At 45.6% G+C, this 21,771-nt stretch overlaps 1 protein-coding gene across 3 annotated transcripts in view; it reads right to left on the bottom strand.

The window, feature by feature from the left end:
• Nucleotides 1–21,771, bottom strand: part of CASK (calcium/calmodulin dependent serine protein kinase) — a 1,258,500-nt gene that overhangs the window by 581,823 nt on the left and 654,906 nt on the right. For all 3 annotated transcript variants that reach the window (XM_069204206.1, XM_069204204.1, XM_069204205.1), the window contains exon 8: nucleotides 6,270–6,392. In XM_069204206.1, coding sequence (XP_069060307.1) covers nucleotides 6,270–6,392 — 123 coding nt within the window. The remainder of the gene's footprint in view (nucleotides 1–6,269; nucleotides 6,393–21,771) is intronic.

Raw genomic sequence — 21,771 nt, 5'->3', positions numbered from 1 at the left:
TGCAACAGAAGATCCTCCCGAAGGGGCAGCCTGATCGGAGGAGCTATGCTCATTTTCAGAAGCTCGGGATACCACACTCTCTCTGCCCAGTCCCTAGCTACTAGGATTACTTGGGCTCGGTAGTTCTTGATCTTCTTGAGAACTCTGGGCATAAGTGGTGTGGGCGGAAAGGCGTACAAGGAGGCCTGATCTCTATTTGTGACGAAAAACATCCCTGAGCAATTCCCGCCTTGGTAACTCTAACACGCAATACTGCTGACATTGTGTGTTCTCTGCTGAGGCAAACAGATCTAACCAAGACTCTCCCCACTGCTGAAAAAGCCCTTAAGCCACCTCCAGGTGGATGCACCATTTGTAATCTGCTAGGCATCGATGGATGAGTTTGTCTACCCTGGCGTTCACAGAACCTGCCAGAGGTTGAACCACCAGGGTTATGCCCTGCTGTTCCAGCCTTGTCTGGAGACGCAGGGCCTCTTTACAAAGGGTCCACAACCCCACACTGTCCTGCTTCTTGCAGTACCACATTGCGGTAGTGTTGCCCGTGAACACCTGCACCATCTTTGCTTTTACAACAGGAAGAAATGTTTTCTATGCCAGTCGGATTGCTTGGAGCTCCAGTAAACTGATATGGAGTCCAGAGTCCACCAGAGGCATCTGATCTCCACCGCTCCCAGATGGCCACCTCAGCCAAGAAGTGACTCATCTGTCACTACTGTGAGATCTCGTTGGGGATGGGAGAGGAGTCTGCCTCTGACCCAATCACAGTTCACTAACCACCACTGCAGATCTTTTGCAGTTCCCTCCGAGATCAGAACTGTGTCAGTAAGATTCCTCTGATGCTGTACCCACTGGAACTTCAGGTCCCACTGCAGAGACCTCACATGCCATGTGGCATGTTTGACTAACAGGATGCAGGAGGCATGAGGCCCAGCAGCCTCAGAGTCTGTCTCACCGAAATCCAGGATAGAGGCCGAAACATCGGTATCATAACCTGAATATTCTGGACTCGCTCTGGAGGATAAGCCTCAAACTGCACTGTGTCCAGAACATCTCTGATTAAAAGAAGCTTGGGAGAGGGAGTCAGGTGTGACTTCGGCACATTTATAGTGAACCCCAGTGAATGCAGGAGGTTTGCCATAGTCTGAAGGTGGGTGACCAGAGCTTGGGATGTAGGAGCCTTCAATATTCACACATCTAGGTAGGGGAAGACTGAAATCCCTAACCTGCGCAGATGAGCATCTACTAATGCCATCACTTTGGTCAACACTTGAGGGGCACTGGTAAGACCGAAGGGAAGCACAGTAAACTGAAAGTGCTCGTGGCCCACCTTGAGCCGCAAGAAACACCTGTGGTCAGGCAGGATGGGGATGTGAAAATACGCATCCTGCAAGTCCAGCACTACCATCCAGTTTCCTCAACCTAGGGCAGACAAGACCTGAGCAAGAGTAAGCATCTTGAATTTCTCCTTCTTGAGGAAGAGATTGACATCCCGTAAATCCAAAATAGGGCGAAGACTGTTCTTTTTTTTAATCCGAAAGTAGCAGGAATAACAACCACTGCCTACTTCTGACATTGGGACCCCTTTCTATGGCTCCCTTGGCCAAGAGAGCCGCAACTTCCTTGCAGAGCAAAACTAAATGATCCTCCATCAGCCATTCTTTTAGTGGAAGCACAGAGGGAGGGAAAGAGTGGAAGGGGAGAGAATAGCCCTTCTGTATGATCTGCAAGACCCATTTGTTCAAAGTTATGGACCGTCAGTGAGGTAGATGAAACTGAATCCTCCCTCCAACTGGACGGGAGTGGTCTTGCAGAGTGATACTAGGAGGACTTGGGTGCTGTAGAGGAGGGGGGCTGTGTGGTGGCTGACTTCTGGCTAGACCCTCTGGGTCTGAAGGTACCACAACTTTGTCCTCATACTGGATGTTGAGTTGACAGAGGACAGTGGTTGATTTGTGGGTGGCGTGGTACCACACCCCTTCCGAAACCTCAAAAGGGGCGAAGGGCAGACTGGTGGCGAGCTGGTGCCGAGAGGCCCAAGGATCTGGCCATAGCCCTAGAGACCTTGAACTGATCAAGCGCCAAGTCTGCCTTTTCTCCAAGTAGGTGCCCAAACCACATCGTATTGTAAGCTTTGCTGCATCTCTCCCATCTTTAACAGCTTGTGAGAGAGTGTCCTGCATGTCTTCCAGACCTGGGGCAGCACCTGTGCCACTGTATCCCATAAAGTATGGCAAAAACTACCCAATAGGCATGAGGTATTTACAGACCTCAATGCCAGGCTGGAGGAGGAAAACGTTTTCTTTCCAAGGTGATCCAGTCTCTTGAATTTCCTATACGGGGAGCGGAAAGGAAGGCACCATAGGAAGTGGAGGCCTGGACCACCGAGGTTTACGGGTTCGGGTGTTGGGTGAGGAAACTAGAATCATTAGGAACTGGTCTATGGCGGCACCGACAGTCATATTTACGGGCCCTCCTGTGCTGGGTTTGGGCTACGTCCTCAGCAGGACATCAGTGAGGGCTTAGTTAAAGGGTTACATCGGTTCCAATGTATGGCGGCGGCCGACTGTCCAATTTAAAGGGTTACATCGGTTCCGATGTGGAAACTCCCCTGCTGAAGCACCTCAGTCAGGTTAGTCCTGACTGGCACCATAGGCAAGTCTAGGTCCAAGAGATCAGCTGCTCTAAGCACCACCATAGCATATGAAACTCCCTTCTCCATAGCCACAGTAGGAGATGAGAGCATACCAGTACCTGGAGAAGTATCAAGTCCACTGGCTTCCCCTAGTTATCAGTCATCAGTCCATATGCTCCAAACCATATTCTAAAGGGTCATGGGACCCCTCCCAATCCTCACCTGTACCTGGTTGATCAAAATAAGCCTCAGGCACTGATGTGGCACCTGTCTGCCCCGTCACAGTCAGAATCAGCATCGTTCTGGCTCCGTATCATCTGGAATGAGGATGGGACTTGCACCACCAGTTGGCACCAGCGAAGCGGGGAGCATTGACGACGGGAACGACGTCGGAAGAGGCTGACTGTCTGCACTCAGCATCGTTCTGGATCCAGTAGCGGATCCTTGAGTCCTCTGGCGTGGAATATGATGGGGCCCCTGCAGACCCCGTGGGGCCCAAAGGGACACCAGCAGGGGCGGCCCGCTTGAAAAAGAGGCACATGGTGTCGTAAAACTTTTTGTTAGGCGGGGTCGCACTGGCTTCTGGAAAGGGAGTGAGACCTGAAGTTGGCCCTAGCATCAGTTCCATGGCACCATACCTGGAACGTCGACTTTCCCGAGACGCCTTGTCAGCCGACGGACACGTCAAAGTCGAAGTCCGCTTGGACTACTTCTTTTTGTGCCTCTTCCCCGAGTGCCCGGAGGACCTCGAGTGTGACGAACAGGACATAGGGCTTCTAGAGCAGTCCGGCGACCTCCTTCTCCATCGGGACATTGACCTCCTAGGAGTCATGCCAACCAAAGTTGACTTCCAGGCCACCATGAGTGTCAGAGACCGCTCTCTCAAAGCTTTTGAGGCCCTGGCCCGGCAGTCAGAACACAGCTTAGAGAAGACGTGGTCTCTGTCGATGCACCAGAGAAATAACTTATGGGGGTCCATCAACGGCATGGTGCAATGGCATGCACTACATGGCTTGAACCCAGTCTTCCTCAATGTCATCCTCGCACAGACTCAAAAAAGAATCAACAAAAACGTTGAAAAAAGGCCTGCCAAAAAAGGCAGATGGTAGCTCGAATCCGGACCTGCGCTTAACCAATGCAGAAGGAAAAGAACTGACATATGCGCGCTGGGGATGGTGCCTTGATAGGTGACCGTGACGTCACAGATGGCTCCAATGACGCTGACAATACGACGCAGATCCCAACGATGCCACCCAACTGCGCACGCAGGATACTGCTCAGCAAAAAATTCTGGATTCCAAGCTGACGCCAGGAGATTCTAAGGTAAGGAATCTGCAGCTAGAGGTCTCTATCAGATAGTTTATAATATTTAATGGGGTAGCCCTCAGGGCCCGGCGTCTTTCCTGATTGAAGGTCTGAAATGGCAGGATCTACCTATTCCCTGGTCAGAAGTTGGTCCAGCTCACCAGCTAGTAGTGTGTGGATAGAGGGCATCAGGATATCCCAGAGAATCTAGTTCCCCTGTCCCACTGGGGTGTCGGACACCACAGATAGAGGTCTTTATAAAATGTTGCAAAGGTTTAGGCGATTGCCGGCAGCTCCTCCTGAGAGGCTCCTGTGGAGTCTCTAAAGGTTGATATTACCCTGGTCAATGCATTGCGAGTCGCAAGCCAATATAACAGCTTCCCATATTTATCTCCAGTTTTGTATACTCTTTGCATCCAGGCTTGACAACATTGTCTTTATCTAGCATTTTCATTGTTGCAATTTTAGAATTAAACCCAGGCTTCACATCGATAATTCAAGTGAGGCAGAGCTCTGCAGGGCATCCAGACTCTTAGCTTCCATGCATCATATTACAAGGTCCCTTTGTGGCTGAGCTGAAATACAAGCAGTGACTATGAAAAGGTTTCATAATTAAATGCAGATTTTCTTTATTTTTCATCTAATGTCAGGTTCCATATTCTCTGCCAGTACCAGCTTTTTAAGCCAACAACACTTTTTATCATGGGGTGATTATAATTATAGACATATATGCAATATGGTGCTGGAGAAAAAGCCTTGACTTGCATAATATGTCAAACACAATATGGAGTCTTGTAGCTATGAACATGGGCCTGTGGGGACACGTGAGCAGTGGCAACTATACAAAGCAGGAAGTTTTAATTTTAGTACATATTCACCAAGAGCTCCCCAGAGGTGCATAGCCCAAAGCTGCCTGAGGAACGTTACTGAGGGCTCCACAGATGCCCGTCACCCAGCACTCTTCCAAGATGCCACACCCAGAACTTCCCCAAAGGCACTTTGGCAAGAGATCCCCCGAGGCACATTGTTAGTAGCCAAAAGGTGCCCAAAACTCTATGCTGCTCTCCCACGAAGCACCTCGCCCTCAGACCTCATGGTGTACCTCACCCAGTGGTACTCTATAACAGGCCACACTGTACCCTCACCCTCAATATAGACTATGGTATGCAGCAGTGTATTACCCTGAGCCTCCTGTTGCACGGGGTTATGTGTCTGGTTGAATTATTTATTGTATGTTTGTTGGCTCGCTGCATCGTGAACATGAAACAATCAAACATCTGACCACTGGTCTTTGTCAGTGCTTCTTGTTATATACTAAGTTCTCAGAAATCAAAACTTCACCTTAACATATGCTAACATATATCTCCAGCCACAGAAAACTGAGTTTCAAACGGGGACATGAACACACTTCAATGACTTAAGGAACAGGCGAGGATAGATTAAAAAAAAGCTGTAGAACAGAGAGTTCTACTTCATGCTGCTGATGTTATTTGGAATCGTACGAACACCACAGGGACTTCAGGTACAACAACCTTGAGCAAGATCCTTCTATGCAGAAGACAGGTGCTCGCTAGCACATTTCTCGTTTCTGGGGCCCCCGGTGCATAAAAATAATCTGACAAAGCCAAAAGGTCCCTCTTGAATTTTGACACCTGATAGACTGCTGCAGTGAAACAAAACCTGGTTGCTTTCTGTATCAGATGTATCTATGAGACAAAGAACACTAAGGGGGAGACATACGTCTCTGTCAGAAGAGCACTAAATCATCTTTTACAGAACTGGTCTGCATCTGTCAAATCGGATCAAAAAAGGGAATTGTTTGAATATGCTTTGGGAGGAATCAGTATTCTTTTCTCAGTCCTGGTGGTCTTCTTTAATTTTACACTGTATAGCTGTGTATACCCAATGGGCTGTGGATTAAGTCTTTTGTCCTCCTTGGCAAGTCTTGATCACAAATAATTGTTTATTTAAGGACGTCTTTTGTTAATCCATTTGTAACTTAAACCTGCAAAATTGACATTCACTAAATGATTTGGGGAAAATCAACAACTACACAGAAAAGCCGCAATCATGGTTAAAAAGACAAAGGCCTATGGAACAGGTTCAAATTCACAGCCAAATACTCCAATAGCTCATTAATAGTTTAGGTTACCACTAGCCAGGACTTTCAAGCCATAGGTGAAGAGAAGGAATTCAAGGCCCTCTCAAGTAAAAGGGACAGTCAAACAGTCAGAATCTGGGGAGAGAATACCATGAGGAAGAAGAGCAATGTACACTTTCAGCTTGTTATCAATGCTACATGCCATCATGCACTTCTCAGTGTTGTATATACCTTTAGCCATGGATGATTCAGTGCCTCATACACTGTTATCCTTTCAGCTGGGTCCAGCATAAGCATGCGGCGCACCAGGTCTTTGGCACTTTCTGAGATATGGCTCCATTGCCTAGGATTCATCTGGAAAAAGGAGACAGGAACAAAACCCTAAAATTAGGCATGTTCGGCAACTATATCTCAATCACCTTCACAGATCATGACATCTTAACACGCAAAGGTTACCAACATTTATAGCCTCTTTCTTCATTCAGTTCAATTAAGCAAGCACAATCTTGAAATTTTAGGAAGAACCTATCTGTTCTGGTGCTAAGCTAAAATACCTTCCGTCCTCCTCCTTCCTCAGCAGTAATTGCATGCCTATGTCGCCCTAATCTGTGATAGGTAACACATATTAAACAAGATATTACTACAGACTTGACCTCCTTTAGTGGAGTTGAGCAAAATCAGAGGGAGCTGATGTGGGAAGTTGGCTCTGTATTTACTATCTCAAAGTGAAAAATAGTGTGCACAGGGTCCAAGGGTTCCCCTTAGAGGTTGAAGGTGTCAAAATTAGATAATATCCTTGTTCTATTTTGTGGTAGTGTGGTCGAGCATTAGGCTTATCAGACGGTAGTGTTAAACACTTGCTGTACACACAGAGGCAATAAATGAGGAAAACACACTCAAAGACTTAACTCCAGGCCAATAGTTTTTATATAGAAAATACCTTCCTTAATTTATTTTAGACCCACAAGATTCAAGATTTGAGGTAAGTAAATAAAATGCAAGGTACTTCACACAGGTAAGTATAGAACTTTGATTTAAATCAGTAGTACACACAGTTTTGGTTAAAATGGCAATAAGCTATTTTAAAAGTGGACACAGTGCAAAAATCAACAGTTCCTGGGGAGGTAAGTTTGGTTAGGTTTCTCAGGTAAGTAAAGCACTTACACAGTCAGTCTCCTGGGCATAGGCAGCCCAAAACACATAGGCGTCTATGGAGAATAGGGGTGCTCTGGTTCCAGTCTGCTGGCAGGCGAGTACCTGCGTCCTTGGGGAGCAGACCAGGGGGTGTTTTGTATAGCTCGGGGGGGGGGGGGGTGTTGAGAGACACAAACAGGCACACAAAACACACCCTCAGCGGCACAGGGGCGGCCGGGTGCAGTGTGCAAAGTAGGCATCGGTTTGATACAGGAAGCAATGGAGGGACCCGGGGGTCACTTAGGCGATGCAGGCAGGGCACAGGGGGGCTTCTCGGGCCAGCCACCGACTGGGCTAGGAAGAGGGCCGCTTGCTGGGCACTCCTGCACTGGAAGGTGGTTCCTCTCTGTCCTGGGGGCTGCAGGTGCAGTGCTTGGTCCAGGCGTCGGGTTCCTTGTTACCAGGCAGTCACGGTCACGGGAAGCCTCTGGATCATCTCTGCAGGCATCGCTGTGTGGGTGCAGGGGGGTCGACTCAGGGTACTCACATCATCGTAGTCGCCTGGGAGTCCTCTCTGCGGTGTTTGTTCTCTGGAGCTCAAGCTGGGGGCAGGGGATGGGGGGAGGGGGGTTCAGGTGCAGGGTGAGAAGTCTCACGCTTCCAACGGGACGAGAGAGTTCTTTGGAAGTTGCAAAGTTGTAGCAGTTTTTGAACAGTGCCGCTGTTTTCAGGAGTTTCTTGGTTCTTCGGGTTCAGGGCAGTTCTCCGAGTCCTCAGAGGTCGCTGGTCCCGGTCGGATGCGTTGCTGTGCTGGTTCTTTGAGTCTGGAGACAGGCCGGTAGGGCTGGGGCCAAGTCAGTTGTCGTCTCCATAGTCTCTGTGGAGATTTTAGGTCAGCAGTCCTTCTTGTTGTAGGTTGCAGGAATCTGATTTCCTGGGTTCAGGGTCGCCCCTAAATACTAAATGTAGGGGTGTGTTTAGGTCTGGGGGGCAGTAGCCAATGGCTACTGTCCTGGAGGGTGGCTACACCCTTTTTGTGTCTCCTCCCTGAGGGGAAGGGGGCACATCCCTATTCCTATTCCTATTGGGGGAATCCTCCAATCTCAAGATGGAGGATTTCTAAAGGCAGGGGTCACCTCAGCTCAGGGCACCTTAGGGGCTGTCCTGACTGTTTTTCCTCATTATCTCCTCCAGCCTTGCTGCCAAAAGTTGGGGCAGTGGCTGGAGGGGCAGGCATCTCCACTAGCTGGGATGCCATGGGGTGCTTTAACAAAATGCATGAGCCTTTAAGGCTCACCACCAGGTGTTACAGTTCCTGCAGGGGGAGGTGAGAAGCACCTCCACCCAGTGCAGGCCTTGTTCCTGGCCACAGAGTGACAAAGGCACTCACCCCATGTGGCCAGAAACTTGTCTGGTTGTGGCAGGCTGGCAGAAATTGGTCAGCCTAGCACTAGGAGTCGGACTGGTATTCAGGGGGCATCTCTAAGATGCCCTCTGGGTGTATTTTACAATAAATCCCACACCGGCGTCAGTGTGCATTTATTGTGCTGAGAAGTTTGATACCAAACTTCCCAGATTTCAGTGTAGCCATTATGGAACTTTGGAGTTTGTGTTTGACAAACTCCCAGACCATATACTCTTTATGTTTACCCTGCACTTACAATGCCTAAGATTTTGCTTAGACACTGTAGGGGCATAGTGCTCATGCACTTATGCCCTGACCTGTAGTATAGGCACCCTGCCTTACGGCTGTAAGGCCTGCTAGAGGAGTGACTTACCTATAACACAGGCAGTGAGAGGTGGGCATGGCACCCTGAGGGGAGTGCCATATCGACTTAGTCATTTTCTCCCCACCAGCACACACAAGCTGAGGCAGTGAGCATGTGCTGAGTGAGGGGTCCCCAGAGTGGCATAAGACATGCTGCAGCCCCTAGAGACCTTCCCTGGCAACAAGGCCCTTGGTACCAGGGGTACAATTTACAAGAGACTTTTCTGGGTGCCAGGGCTGTGCCAATTGTGGGAACAAAGGTACAGTTTAGGGAAAGAACACTGGTGCTGGGGCATGGTTAACATGGTCCCAGCACACTTTCAATCATAACTGCCATCAACAATAGGCAAAAAGTCAGGGGGTAACCATGCCAAGGAAGGCATTTCCTTACGACTGAGAACTATTTTCTCCTGGCAACACAGTGGCTCACTGTGGTAATTCAGAAAGATGCTGACAGATTGGGACAAAGTTTCACTCGCAATGCAGGTCTTTAGAATGCTCCTGCCGCAACTTGGAAAATTGGCCTAAGACTGTCAAATCTGGCAACCCACTAGCATGATCTGGGAGTGCAGGGTTATTGCACTTCAAACAGCCACCTTATAACCCATGTAAGTATGTGCGTTCCTGTTGTAAATCCATCTGAGTGATCAGTTCAAGTCTCTTTTAAAGAGGCCCTTTATAAAGTGACGACTGAGTAAGTGCCTAGACCTGGTATGGCCTGCAGAATCTTGAGGTACCATCCTTCAATGTAACTGTTCTTACTACTATACTAAAGTGCAAGAAGTCCTGATGTACATGGTATTGAAACCTCCAGATAGACCCCTAATCCAGGAAACATACTTGTCCCCTACCAAATCAAATAAGCTAAAATGGAACTGGATGAGGAAGGCGCTTTACACCTGTGACATGGGTGGTTCACCTTAACACGACACACATACCCCAACGATCTGGTGGTGGGGGATTGGCTATCCTTTTCTGTAAATCACTCCATTTTTGGATAGTAGAGATCTGGAGGGAGGGGACATATGAGTTTGCAAATACAACAAGAGACTGTAAGCAGCTTGCGGTGGGCTTAATTGGGCACCTGCACAATAAGGCTTTGCAAGCAAGCTGCCCAGACAGTAAGTAATTCAACTAGTTTAGGCATTTTCTTGTCTAATTACATATTTAGCACTCGTATGTGCTGGTGGAGATGCAACAGTTTGATTAAAGGATGTTGACAGGAATGACATCTTGTGTTCTAGGTGCCCATGAAAGCTCATGCAAACTGTGTATGCGCCAAGCCTGCCATTACAGCCTGCATGAAATGGTGCTTGCCTTATATCATGGTCACTGCACTTAGCCACTGTAAGTCACCCATCTGGTAGGCCCTTCAGCCCAAGGGCAGAATGCATGTCCTTAAGTGTGAGAGTACCACTGCATGAGCAGGGTACCCCTACAAGCCCCAGACTCCATTCCCTGGGCTTTGCAAGTATGGGGTAGCCATCTTAAGGTATGTAGTGGACACCTGTCAACACAAGTGGTCCAACTACATAATGGCGTCTCTGAACCTAGGCATGTTAGGTGTCAAACATGTTGGAATCGTTTCACTACACCTATTCTATTGCTAGTTGCAACATACCATGTACTCTGGGGGTTCATTGAGGATCCCCAATTCTGCCTGTGCAGCCTTGCGGGTCTGGTTGTCCATACTGCAGCCAACCCCAGACACTGTTCTACCCTCCTGCTTATGAGCCGAGCTCAAGCAGGGGAAGGCAGAACAGAGGATTTCCTGCAAAGGAGAGGTCTAACCACCTCTCCCTTTGAAATAGATGTCTCTGGGCTTGGGTGGGCTGGCCTCTGAGAGCAAACAGACTTCTTTGAAGGGCACATTTGGTGCTCTCCTTGCATAGTTCAGTTTGCACCATTTCAGGATCCCCTGGTTCGTGCTGTGGTGTTAAACTGCAGAAAGTCCAGCTCCTCCCCTAGGGAGATGCACAGGGTTCAGCCTGGTGGCCGGTTGATTCTTCCATATTGGAAACAAAGTGGGCACATGCCCCTGGGAGTCTCTGACTGATTAGGCTAAGTAGATGACGTCCTTGACCCCTTCTGATTGGTGGGTTACTGCAGAGAGTGATCAACCGCCTTTTAAGGTTACTTAGTAAGAAAATAAGTTACTTACCTGTAGTTCTCCAGTATTGGAATCTTTCATAGATTCACATGCTTGAATTCTTCCCCGTCATCGAGATGGGAGTCCCCGGTATTTTAGAAAAGCAATGTCTTATTAGACGTATACATTGTAGGCCTTAGGCCTTTAGTTTAGTATCATATCACACGAATTTTTTTTTTTTTAAAGAGGACCAAACGTTAGAGTCAACCGATCAGGTCACACCACCTTTTAGAACCCTCCTGAAAGAAGCTACTTTCCCTCAGATTTCTTAAACACTAGGTGCATACATGTGGTACAACACTGAAGAAAATAAAGGGGAGCTTCTCTTGGGAGGCGGATGGGTCGCATGTGCATCTATGAAAGATTCAAATACTGGAGAACTACAGTTTCAGGTAAGTAACTTATTTTCTTACTCCAGTACTGGAACTTTCATAGATTCACATGCCTGAATCAGAATAGCAAGCTGTAAGAAGTACATTTTTCCATATATAATGAGGTTAAAAAATAAAAATAACAGGCAGATTCAGAAGCTATAGAGACAAGCATTTGCAATGCAACGGGTCTCGCGTTTGCTCATGTTAGAGCTGATTGCGTTGTAAACTCCTAACCCGACTTTTCACCTATCTGGCAAAAGTGCATTTATGTACACAACCCGAAAAAGTGAAATTAACTATGTAAAGCGCTCGACTTCTGCCAAGCGAGATCGCGCTCATAAATTAGAGAAAAAGAAGTCCACGAGCCCGATGGAAAAGAGCTAGCCTCGCATGTTTTCTGTACTTGGTCGCTGCGCTCGAGGAGGGCTAACCACCGGAAAAGGCATGAGGTATGCTTGCCTTCGACTAATGAAAGCAAACAGATTTTATTAGGCAGGCCCACGAACCAATAAAAAACACTGACGTGACGTTGACAGGGCTCCGAGCCCTTTTCTAAATACAAAAGCGTCTCGCTGTGATACGCATGCGCGAGCGCATGCAACGCAGCCTCGACCCTAAAAAATGTGCTTAAAATGTATTAAGCGGATGGTGGGAAGATAGAAATGGCTCACCTTTATTGAAACAGGTGTCTTAGTACCGCTTGTCCCCCTGCTGCATCTCTCAGGACTTCCGCAGCTAAACAGTAGTGTTGAGTAAAGTTGTGTGCAATCTTCCATGTTGCTGCACAGCAGATGTCTGGTAACGCCCCCGCAAACAATGCAATGGAAGTGGACATGGGTCTTGTGGAATGTGCAGGCACTGCAGAGTTCAAAGGCTGACCCGCCTTTTGATGACAGAAAATAATAGCGCTGGAAATCCATCTAGAGATGCTCTACTCTGTTAGAGGACATCCTTTCCTTGGTACACAGTAGGCCACAAACAGACTATTTGTTTTTCAAAAATTCTTGGTTCTATCCAAGTAGAACTTGATGCATCTTTTGAGATCCAGTAAGTGAAGAGCTCGCTCAGCTGATGTTTGAGGCTTTGGAAAGAATGATTTGAGAATTACAGGTTTATTAAGATGAAAGTCTGACAGGACTTTAGGAATTAATTTCGAGTTAGTACATAAACTGACTCTGTCTTCTCGGAATTGAAGGAATAGTTCTTAGATGGCAAAAGCCTGAATCTACGTGCAGTCATGAGGGCGAGACGAAGAGCCACCTTCCACGAAAGATCATTCGTATCTGCTCTGTGGATTGGTTTGAATTGCGCTTTCATCAATAGCCCAAATACTGAGTTGAGCGGACAAGTCGTAGGAAGGGCTCTAACTGGTGGAAAAGTCCTGAACAATCCCTTGAGAAATTGATTAATGAGCCTGACGGACCACAAAGATGGTTTATCAGATGATCTCCAAAAACGAGAAATGGCAGCAAAATGCACCTTAATGGAAGCGTGCCCCAAACCTGACTGTGCCAGATGTAAGAGGCAAGGCAAAATCTCTTCTGGAGACAAGGAAATGGGATGCACTTTAGCAGTTTGACACCATAGACAGAATCTTTTGCATTTTAAGCAGTAGGTTTGATTAATACTGTCCATCCGTGCCCTGGCAAGTATGTCAATGCAATTGTTAGGAATGTTCAGATGACCAAATTCTCAGGAGCCAGGCTGATAAATTGAGAGAGATGGGATCTGGATGCCAAACTTGTCCCTTGCTCATAGTCAGTAACAATGGGATCGGCTTGAGTCTGATGGGAGAAAGTATTGACAGAAGGAGAAGCTCTGTGTACCAATGTTGACGCGGCCACGCAGGGGCTATCAGTATGACCTGACAGGGCTTGTCTTTCATCTTGTTAAGCACTCTTGGAACAAGAGGAATTGTAGGAAAGGTGTAAGCAAATATTGCAGACCATACAGTCGAAAATGCATCTCTCCACTGCCCCCAATGGGGAAGCCAGCAGGCACAGAACTGCACTTGGCGTTCTGGAGAGTCGCGAAGAAATACAGATTCACTTTACCCCAGTGGAGAAAGATGAGGTTTAGTGTTCCCTGGTCTAATTCCCACGCCTGCTTCTAATGGATATCTAGAGCTTCCTGAAGACGACGCATATGCAGGCAACAGTACGGTATGAGATGAATACAAGAGGACATCACACCACAAAGAGATTTGTAAAGGCGAGCAGAAAGTTACTTTTTTTTTTTTTTGCAGTTGTCTTGCTGGGGTTGTTAATTTTTGCTGTCTCTCAAGTGTGTGGTAGGCCATATTGAGGCTTGCATCTAGTATTGCTTCCAAAAAGGTTATTCTCCGTGATGGTTTGCCCGGGTTGGGAGTGAGCCCTAGCTCGTCGAAGAGGCGTAAAGTAGCTGAGGTGGACACCCTTGCTGACTGTTTGGTGGGAGCTTTCACCAACCAGTAGTCGAGACAGGGAAAGACTTGATGCCTCTGTTGCCTGAGATAAGATGCGACTGGTGCTAGGCATTTGGTGAAGATGCAGGGAGTAGACTTGAGACCAAAGGATAAAATTCTGATGAAACTGCTGAGTTTCTTCTATAAAAACATCTCTTCTAAATCTTTAGCTCCTAATGTGATGGTTACCAATGTATGGTTTAATGCGGATTGTGCTTAGGCAAAGTTGGCACTAAAAACTGCAATCATAAAAGGCTCCCTGGGGGAGATTCGATCGACTAGATGTACATACAAAAGGCCACAATCCAAGCTAAAAAGGCTTGGGAAAATTCTGTTTGCCAGGATCTGCTTGTTGCAATTAAATTAAATAAGAATACGGACATAATTTGGGAGTTACTATCCAAAAGACAAAGAGGGAGTAAGTGCAGCATTAAGAATCATAAACAACCAGAGACTTGGGTAACTCATTTTTCCCAACTTAATGCTGCTCCCCAGAATCCATCTAACAGCTGTTTATGTGACTCAGCCACCTCATTACCACTTACTTCCAGTGATACCCTTGACCTATTTGGCCAGGATACTTATACTCCAGTAACCAGCATTTTTTTCTCTTTGGAGGAAAAATCAGATGCGATTAATTCTTTAAAATCAGGCAAGGCGCCTAGACCTGACAAAATACCTGGAGATTTATATAAATCAGATCCAACTATTTGGTCATGGTATATAAATCTGCTCTCAAATAAGATTGCCATTGGTGGTGCTATCCCAAGTACCTGGAAAGGTGCTGAAATAATTCCAATTTCCAAAAAAGGAAATGCTAACTTGCCCGTTAATTACAGACCCATTAGTCTCATTGATTATCTCCAGAAAATGTTGGCAAAACAGCTTTTGGAGAGACTCACGAATTGGGCACAAGATCACCAGGTTTTTTTCTCCACTGCAGGTGGGGTTCCGTTCCCAAAACCAGCACAATAGACCAGTTATTTAGATTGGTGCTTCTATATTGGAAGTACGTAGTTCTTGCCAAGCAACCTTTACATGTTGTTTTCGTGGACTTGCGATCAGCCTTTGATGTGGTTCCGAGAGAGAAGCTATGGGAAGTACTACTTAGGCTAAAAGTTCCATTTAACATAGTTGATCTTCTACGGCGATTACATGAGAATACTTATGCACAGGTGAGGTGGGGAGATGAAGGAGAGTTGACAGAACAAAATCCTATTCAGAGGGGTGTGCGCAAGGGTTGTTTTATGGCCCTGTTTTTATTTACTTTATTTAGCAACGAGGTGGTACCAATATTGCTCTTTTGTCAGAATGATGCCCCTATATTGAATGCTCACAAGATCCCCATTTTACTCTTTGCCGATGATTCGCTCCTAATCTCTAAGACTCCTATGGATCTTCAAATTCTAGTTGATAAGTTTAAAATCTTTTGTGTGGATTATGGTTTGGAGTTGAATGCTAATAAAACGAAGTTAATGGTGGTTGGCCCGGGTTCCGTGGCAGATGCACCATTGACTTGGATGGGTCTTTATTGACTCGGGTTCACTCAATAGATTACTTAGGTGTGAGGATATCAAGTAATTTGCATTGGGAGTTAAGAGTGCAGGGCTTCTTCAGCATAGAGCAGCCGCTATCTTGGGTTTTTATAAAAGTTTGGTCTCGAAAGCTGCTTCTCCTGCCATTAAAATCTATTTGGCCAAGGCGCAGGGAGCAGCTGCCTATGGTGCTGAAATATGTTGTTTTTTTTTATTGTAAAAAACTATCAGTGGGAGAAAATAATTTTGCTAGGGCTGTAACTTCTTGCCCGTGTAGTACCCCTTTAATACCATTGTTTTTGGATCTTGGGTTCAAACGTATAACGGATGTGATAATTTTAAGACCACTACTCTACTGGATAAGAATCTGGACTGTACACAAGCTTGTTACATACAGGGATTCCTTTTGTGATCTTTTAAAGAGACCAAATGTGACTTCCATCCCATGGGTCAAACATGTGTCTAAATGGTTTCATATACTGGGATTGACTACTTTTCGGGAAAATCCCCAAAGCTTGGAAAAAACTCAGTTTTGTTTTGAAAATAACTTACTGGTCCTATGTAAGAGCGGAGTTAATTTGTAGTAACTCCAATGGACGTCTCACTAACTCTTTTATGGACTTCAAGTGGGTTCCCCACTTTGAACCATATTTTGATTTTATACCTGATCTGCGGGGGAAGGGGTTGTATGCATGTTTTCGGTTTGGGAATCTTCCACTGTTATATTCAAGATGTTGGGGGTCTACTCCATTATCCGATTTATGTCCTGTATGTTATGGTAACTCAGAAACGGTGGAGCATTTTATGTTTTTCTGCCCTGCTTATTCCATTCCACGCACAAAGTGGATTTGTACTATCTGTCGAGCTTTGGGCCTGAATCAGTGTTGCACAGCAATGAGGATTTTAAGGAGCGATAATTCTAAGCCCTTGATTGAGGCAGTTAGCAAGTTTCTTGTGGCTGCATGGCACATACATAGTCGTTTTTTAAAATAATAGTTTTTATGAATTACTTTTAGCATGCAGTATTTTTTGTTTTAAAATGTATGCTTGTGATTATATATTATAAGATGGTTACATAATGCTATATTATTGTTATATTTTCTTGGAATTTTTATTGTATTTTGATTGTATATGACGATGCTTTGATGGTTATGTTGCCCGAATAAAGCTTGTGGTGTTGATGATGATGATAAAATTCTGAATTGAAAATGTTTTCCGGCTGTTGTAAAACTTAGGAATTTACTGAGCCTCAGATGGATGGATATATGAAAATAGGTGTCTTGGAGGTCTAGGAAGGACATGTAATCTCCCCTGTTGAGGAAGTGCAATATGTCTTGGAGTGTGACCATGCAAAACTATTGTTTCTTGAGATATTTGGTGAGTTCTCTCAAGTCGAAAATTGGTCTCCACTGTCGTGACTTATTGCGGATTAAGAAGATACGGGAATAAAAACCTTTTCCCTTGTGCGAGCAGAGAACTCTTTCGATCGCTCCTTTTTTCTTCTAATCTGAGCAAGTGGAGTTTTTTTTGTACTTCCGGCTGTGGTGGTGTTAAGAGGGTCTTAATTCAATTCAGACATTTTTTAGAATTTGTACAATGTCGAGGACCCATAGTGGTTATCTGCCTCCACTGATGCAGCTTGTCGATAGTTCTCCCTGGTACAGGGGATGGGAGAGACAGAGTGGTAGCTGGCTGTTGGTTGAAGTCATTGCCTGCTGGAGGTGTCTTTGCCCTGTCTTCCAGACTTTCCTCTGGGAGGAGGTCGGTTGCACGCTGCCGATGGTGGTTGTCTCTGATGGTGCCGAGACTGGATCTGTTGAGTACTGGAGGTGTATGCTGGATAGCAATACTGGTGATATCCTCCATGAAAGGAGGGTTGATTTCTTCGTCTAGCGCCACAAAAAGGCGCTTTTCTGTACTGCAATGTGGCTAGTGACCTAGCAGTGTCCATCTCTGATTTGATAGTTTGGAGAGCTTCGTCATCATGCTTCCCAAACAAAGCCTCTCAGTCGTCTGGCAAGTCGAGAATTTTTGTTTGAACTTCCGGTCTGAAATTTGTAGCCTCAAGCCATCCTAGACGCTGCAGAACTGCTGCTCCAGTCAGTTGCCTGAATCCAGCAGCGGAAATGTCTAAGGCGAAAAACACTGGCCTTCCTTCAACACCTTCTTTGCATCCCCTCTGATATTTTCATGAAGCTCGCCCAAATACTGGGACGTATAGGACCATAGGTGTCGGTCATAAGGGCCGAGGAGTGCTAGCGAATTTGCAGCCCTTACAGTAAGGGCAGACATTGTCAACATTTTTTGCTGATGTTACCAAGACATCTGCCATCTTTATCAGCTGGTGTTGTCAAAGGTGGAGGGTTTTCGTGATCGGCGTTGTGCTGCCTGCAAGATGACTGAATTAGGTTCAGGGTGACCTCTGAGACAGACAGGAGCATCCTCTGGGGCTTTGTATTTTTTATCCAGGTTGGGCAACACAGCAGGTACTGTGGCTGGATTGTGCATTATTTTTAAGCTCTAGTTTGACACCTAACCAATAATAAGTATGGCCTGACTGTTTTCTGAAAGGCCTCTTTGAAGTTGTAAAGGTAACAGTCCTGTTGTGCTGCAGGCATAGGCAGGTTCAAACATGTTGCCACTCTTTCAACAAGAGTTTGTAGAAACCTCCTATATCTTCTGGAGGTGAGTCAACTAGAGGTGGTGTTAGAGATGCTGGCATAGGCAAGATGTAATCGTCCCATTCATCTTGATGTGTTTGAATTTCACCTTCCTCTCTCTCCTCTTCAGAAGATGTTGGATCATGTAGTGGCACCACCAGTGGACAGCGGTGCAAAAGCAAATTCTGAGGAGGAATCGGTTGAGGGGGAGTAGAATCAGTAGAGGCTGGAGCTTGCAGAGCAGAAGTAGGTACTGATAGGAAACATGTCCTATAATTCTGCTAGCATAGATTGAAGATCTGATATAAGAGCTGACGGAAGGCATACCATGTCTTGATGGTACTGTTGAGGCTGTTAACAGTCTTGCGAGAAATATTGTTGATCATAATAGTTGTCTTCATCTGAGTAGTCTTGACACGAAGATCAGACAGGCTCCTTGCCGCTCCATAAAGGCCATCTTCCTCAGAGCCATCATCATCCAGACGGTGGGATGGCAAGAGTGTTGAGACCTTGCTTGGTGACATTAAAGATGGTGTTATTTGTGTCTGTTTCAAAGACTTTTGCCTTATTTGGGTTGTGGATGATGCCACTGTCGAGAACAGGCACAGTGTGGCTGGCCTTTGCCTCGTCGTTAGTGTTTTAATCGTCATCGACTTGGTGGAGTTTGTAGTGGTTTGACCGGTCATCGACGGTGGAGGAGCCGATGAGAGAACCATCAACGGGAGAACTGCTGATGAGGTGTTTGTCATCGGAGACTGCATCAACAATGATGCCATGTCTTTGATCGATGGCAGCGGAAACTGAGTCTTGGACGATGACTTTGTTGACTCAAAGGACCCCACCGTCGACACTGTAGTAGTGGTGACAGTAGTTGTAACAGTAGAGACTTTGGACGGCATCGTTGACGTTCTTGTCGATGGAGAGACTGTCGATCCATCCGTCAGTGGTGCAGAAGCTGTTTTTTTTTTAAGACATGTTTCACCTGAGGTGGTGGTGATTGAGGTTCTGAAGTGGATTTCTCTTTGGATTTTGAAGGGAAATTGGACTCATTTTCCTTTTGTGGCAATGTGGCACGTCTACGAGGCCATTTGGCGAGGCTGTGATGTTTTATAAACCCCTCTAAGACTATTTCAATGCCTTTTTGGGAGGTTCTTGAGAGATAGGAGTAACAGAAACCTCTCTAGCTCACTTTACCGGCATTTAAGAGGATGAAGTAGAGGAGGTGTCACTTTCTTCACCAGAGACAGGGTTGTCTCTGGATTTGAGCCTCTGCAGCAAAGAAGTCGTCCCTCATGGTCTTTTAAACTCCTCATAGAAAACGTGCGACATACCATACAGTCTCTTGGGTAAAGACAATATATACAGTCTTTGTGAGGATTATCTATATGAAGCCTCTTCTTGCAAATGCCACAAAGTCTAAAAAAGCTCATTTTTGGTGTCTCCGACATAATGGGTATCAGGTTGAAGCACCAAGCTGAAGAGAATGTCTTTCTACAAAGAAAATGAGAGAAAATGAGAAAACAATGCTTTTGAAGCAGCTGACTGGAAGAAAACTGAGCAGAGCTCAGAGGAGACTCCTTAGAACGACGTGCAGTGGAAAATCTGACAGAAAGCAGCTTCTCTCAGGAGGATTCTAAAAGGTGGTGTGATCTGACTGGTTGAATTTAAAATGTGGTCCTTTTTTTTTAAAGACCGTGATAGGATACTAAACTAAAGGCCTACGGCCTACAATGTATGTGTCTATTAAGACATTGCTTTTCTAAGATACCAGGGACTCCCATCTCAATGACTGGGAAGGAGTCAATCATGTGAATCTATGAAAGTTCCAATACTGGAGTAATCCATATTACACACTAGAAAGTATTTGCTTGTCTTCTAACCAATTTGGAGGCAATGAATGTACCCAGGATCTTACATGACCTTGTACAGCAAGGAGACTGGAGGGTAACAACAGAGTACATTTTCAGTTCCCTTTCTTACAAACTGGAACCACAAACACCTACTACCAAGACTGAATTAACTGACAGATACAGTGACCCTTAAAATGTTTGTTATAAGGGGTCCCCCAAAGAGCGCTATTTGCTTTAAACAAATCCATAGGTACCCCATCCGGCCTGGGGCTTTGCCAGGGGGCTCAGGTTAACTGCTGTAATAACGTCCTTAACCTCCATTGGCTAAGTGATATTACATTTTCCCTGGCCAGCGTGTAACTTCTGCAATAAATGGCAAAAATCAGAAAAAATAATTATGTAATCTATATTACTACATTTGCCATTGCCCTTATATGTTGGAGGGAGGGCTGTTTCAGAGCACCTGTAACAGTTGGAAAAGACCAGACCCGCGAGGACTTAACTCTATTAGCTGCCTCTCCACAATGAACATGTTTAAAATGAGTCCATTCCATCCCATGAAAGTCCCTCAGCCCACAGGGCACAGTGTTGCTATCATTGCATGTGTGTAGATTAAAATCTCCTACCCAAATAACAAGACCTTCCTTATTGTGACTGAGCTGTAGGCCTACAATGACATCTTATAAATTAATGACTTTCTCTGAATTAAGATCAAACAAACTGCAGTAGAAGTTAATCAAAATAATATCAAACTAGTCAGGTAGTATAAAAAAGAGCATCTGGTAGAAACCAGCGAAAATAACTTCTCTGACATTACGTTTGGCCAACTTAATTGCAATGAGAGTGGACAGTTCCCCTTTAGGTCTTCCTGAGCGGGAGAGGGCAGCTGAATAGTTTATACAACAAAAACATTTAAATTAAGCTCAGCTAGGGACCAGGGTTCCTGTAACAAACTATGTCAAGTCCACTAATAAATTACACCCAGTCTCGGTTCAAGAGCTTATCCCGAATACCAGCAACATTCCAAGATAGTATCTTAATGCCATCTCTGTTAATAAGATTATTTACTTGTTGAGCAGCCATACATGTTAATTGAGAGGAAAGATCAATTGTGTGCCCTCTGGGAGCCTCACTTCAAATAATGTTGGTGGAGTTATGGTCAGCTGCACAAGTTGTTCGTTGAGGGAAGTGGAACATGCCTCACATTTGATGCTCATAAGTGCAAGTATTTTCTTGTGACTTGACTGTCCTTTCAAGATATAGTCAGTCCTGGGCCTCCAGAGTAGAGCTTAAAAGTTGTTCCTAAAGGGGACACTGAAAAGTGGCTGTACAGGACGTGCAAATATAGTAACTGGTACAAGGAAAGCTCCATTTGTAGCCTAAAATGTCTAAAGAAACAACGCAAAGGCAGGGCCTTAATTCTACTCTGCACAGGTTTCATCCAAAATAGGTGCTGCAATAGGGATGTGACAACATGAGGGTTCTTAAAATTAATGATGAAAGTCTCCTGGAGATTCCTTTAGGTGGATGCCTTGCCATGGAGTCCTTCTAACAGAAAGGTCTTCCTTCGATAAATCATGGGACCATCCTAATTCAGATTTCTGCCACAAAAGTGTTTTCTTTTTCAAGGTCATGTGGTTTTCCCCTCTATGGTGTGTTAACACTGGGACATCCATTAGAATAAATAAATATGTTGTACACTCTGGAGGGAGTTGTGGATAGTCTTTAGTGGGCCTACTAACCTACAAGGCCTGCTAATACAGGAGTCAACCAATGGGCTTTCTTCTATCGCTTGGGCCACATTTGACTGTAGAACTATC

Source organism: Pleurodeles waltl, chromosome 8 (assembly GCF_031143425.1).
Source record: "Pleurodeles waltl isolate 20211129_DDA chromosome 8, aPleWal1.hap1.20221129, whole genome shotgun sequence".
Lineage (NCBI taxonomy): Eukaryota > Metazoa > Chordata > Amphibia > Caudata > Salamandridae > Pleurodeles > Pleurodeles waltl.
This window is presented reverse-complemented; position numbering and strand designations above follow the sequence as displayed.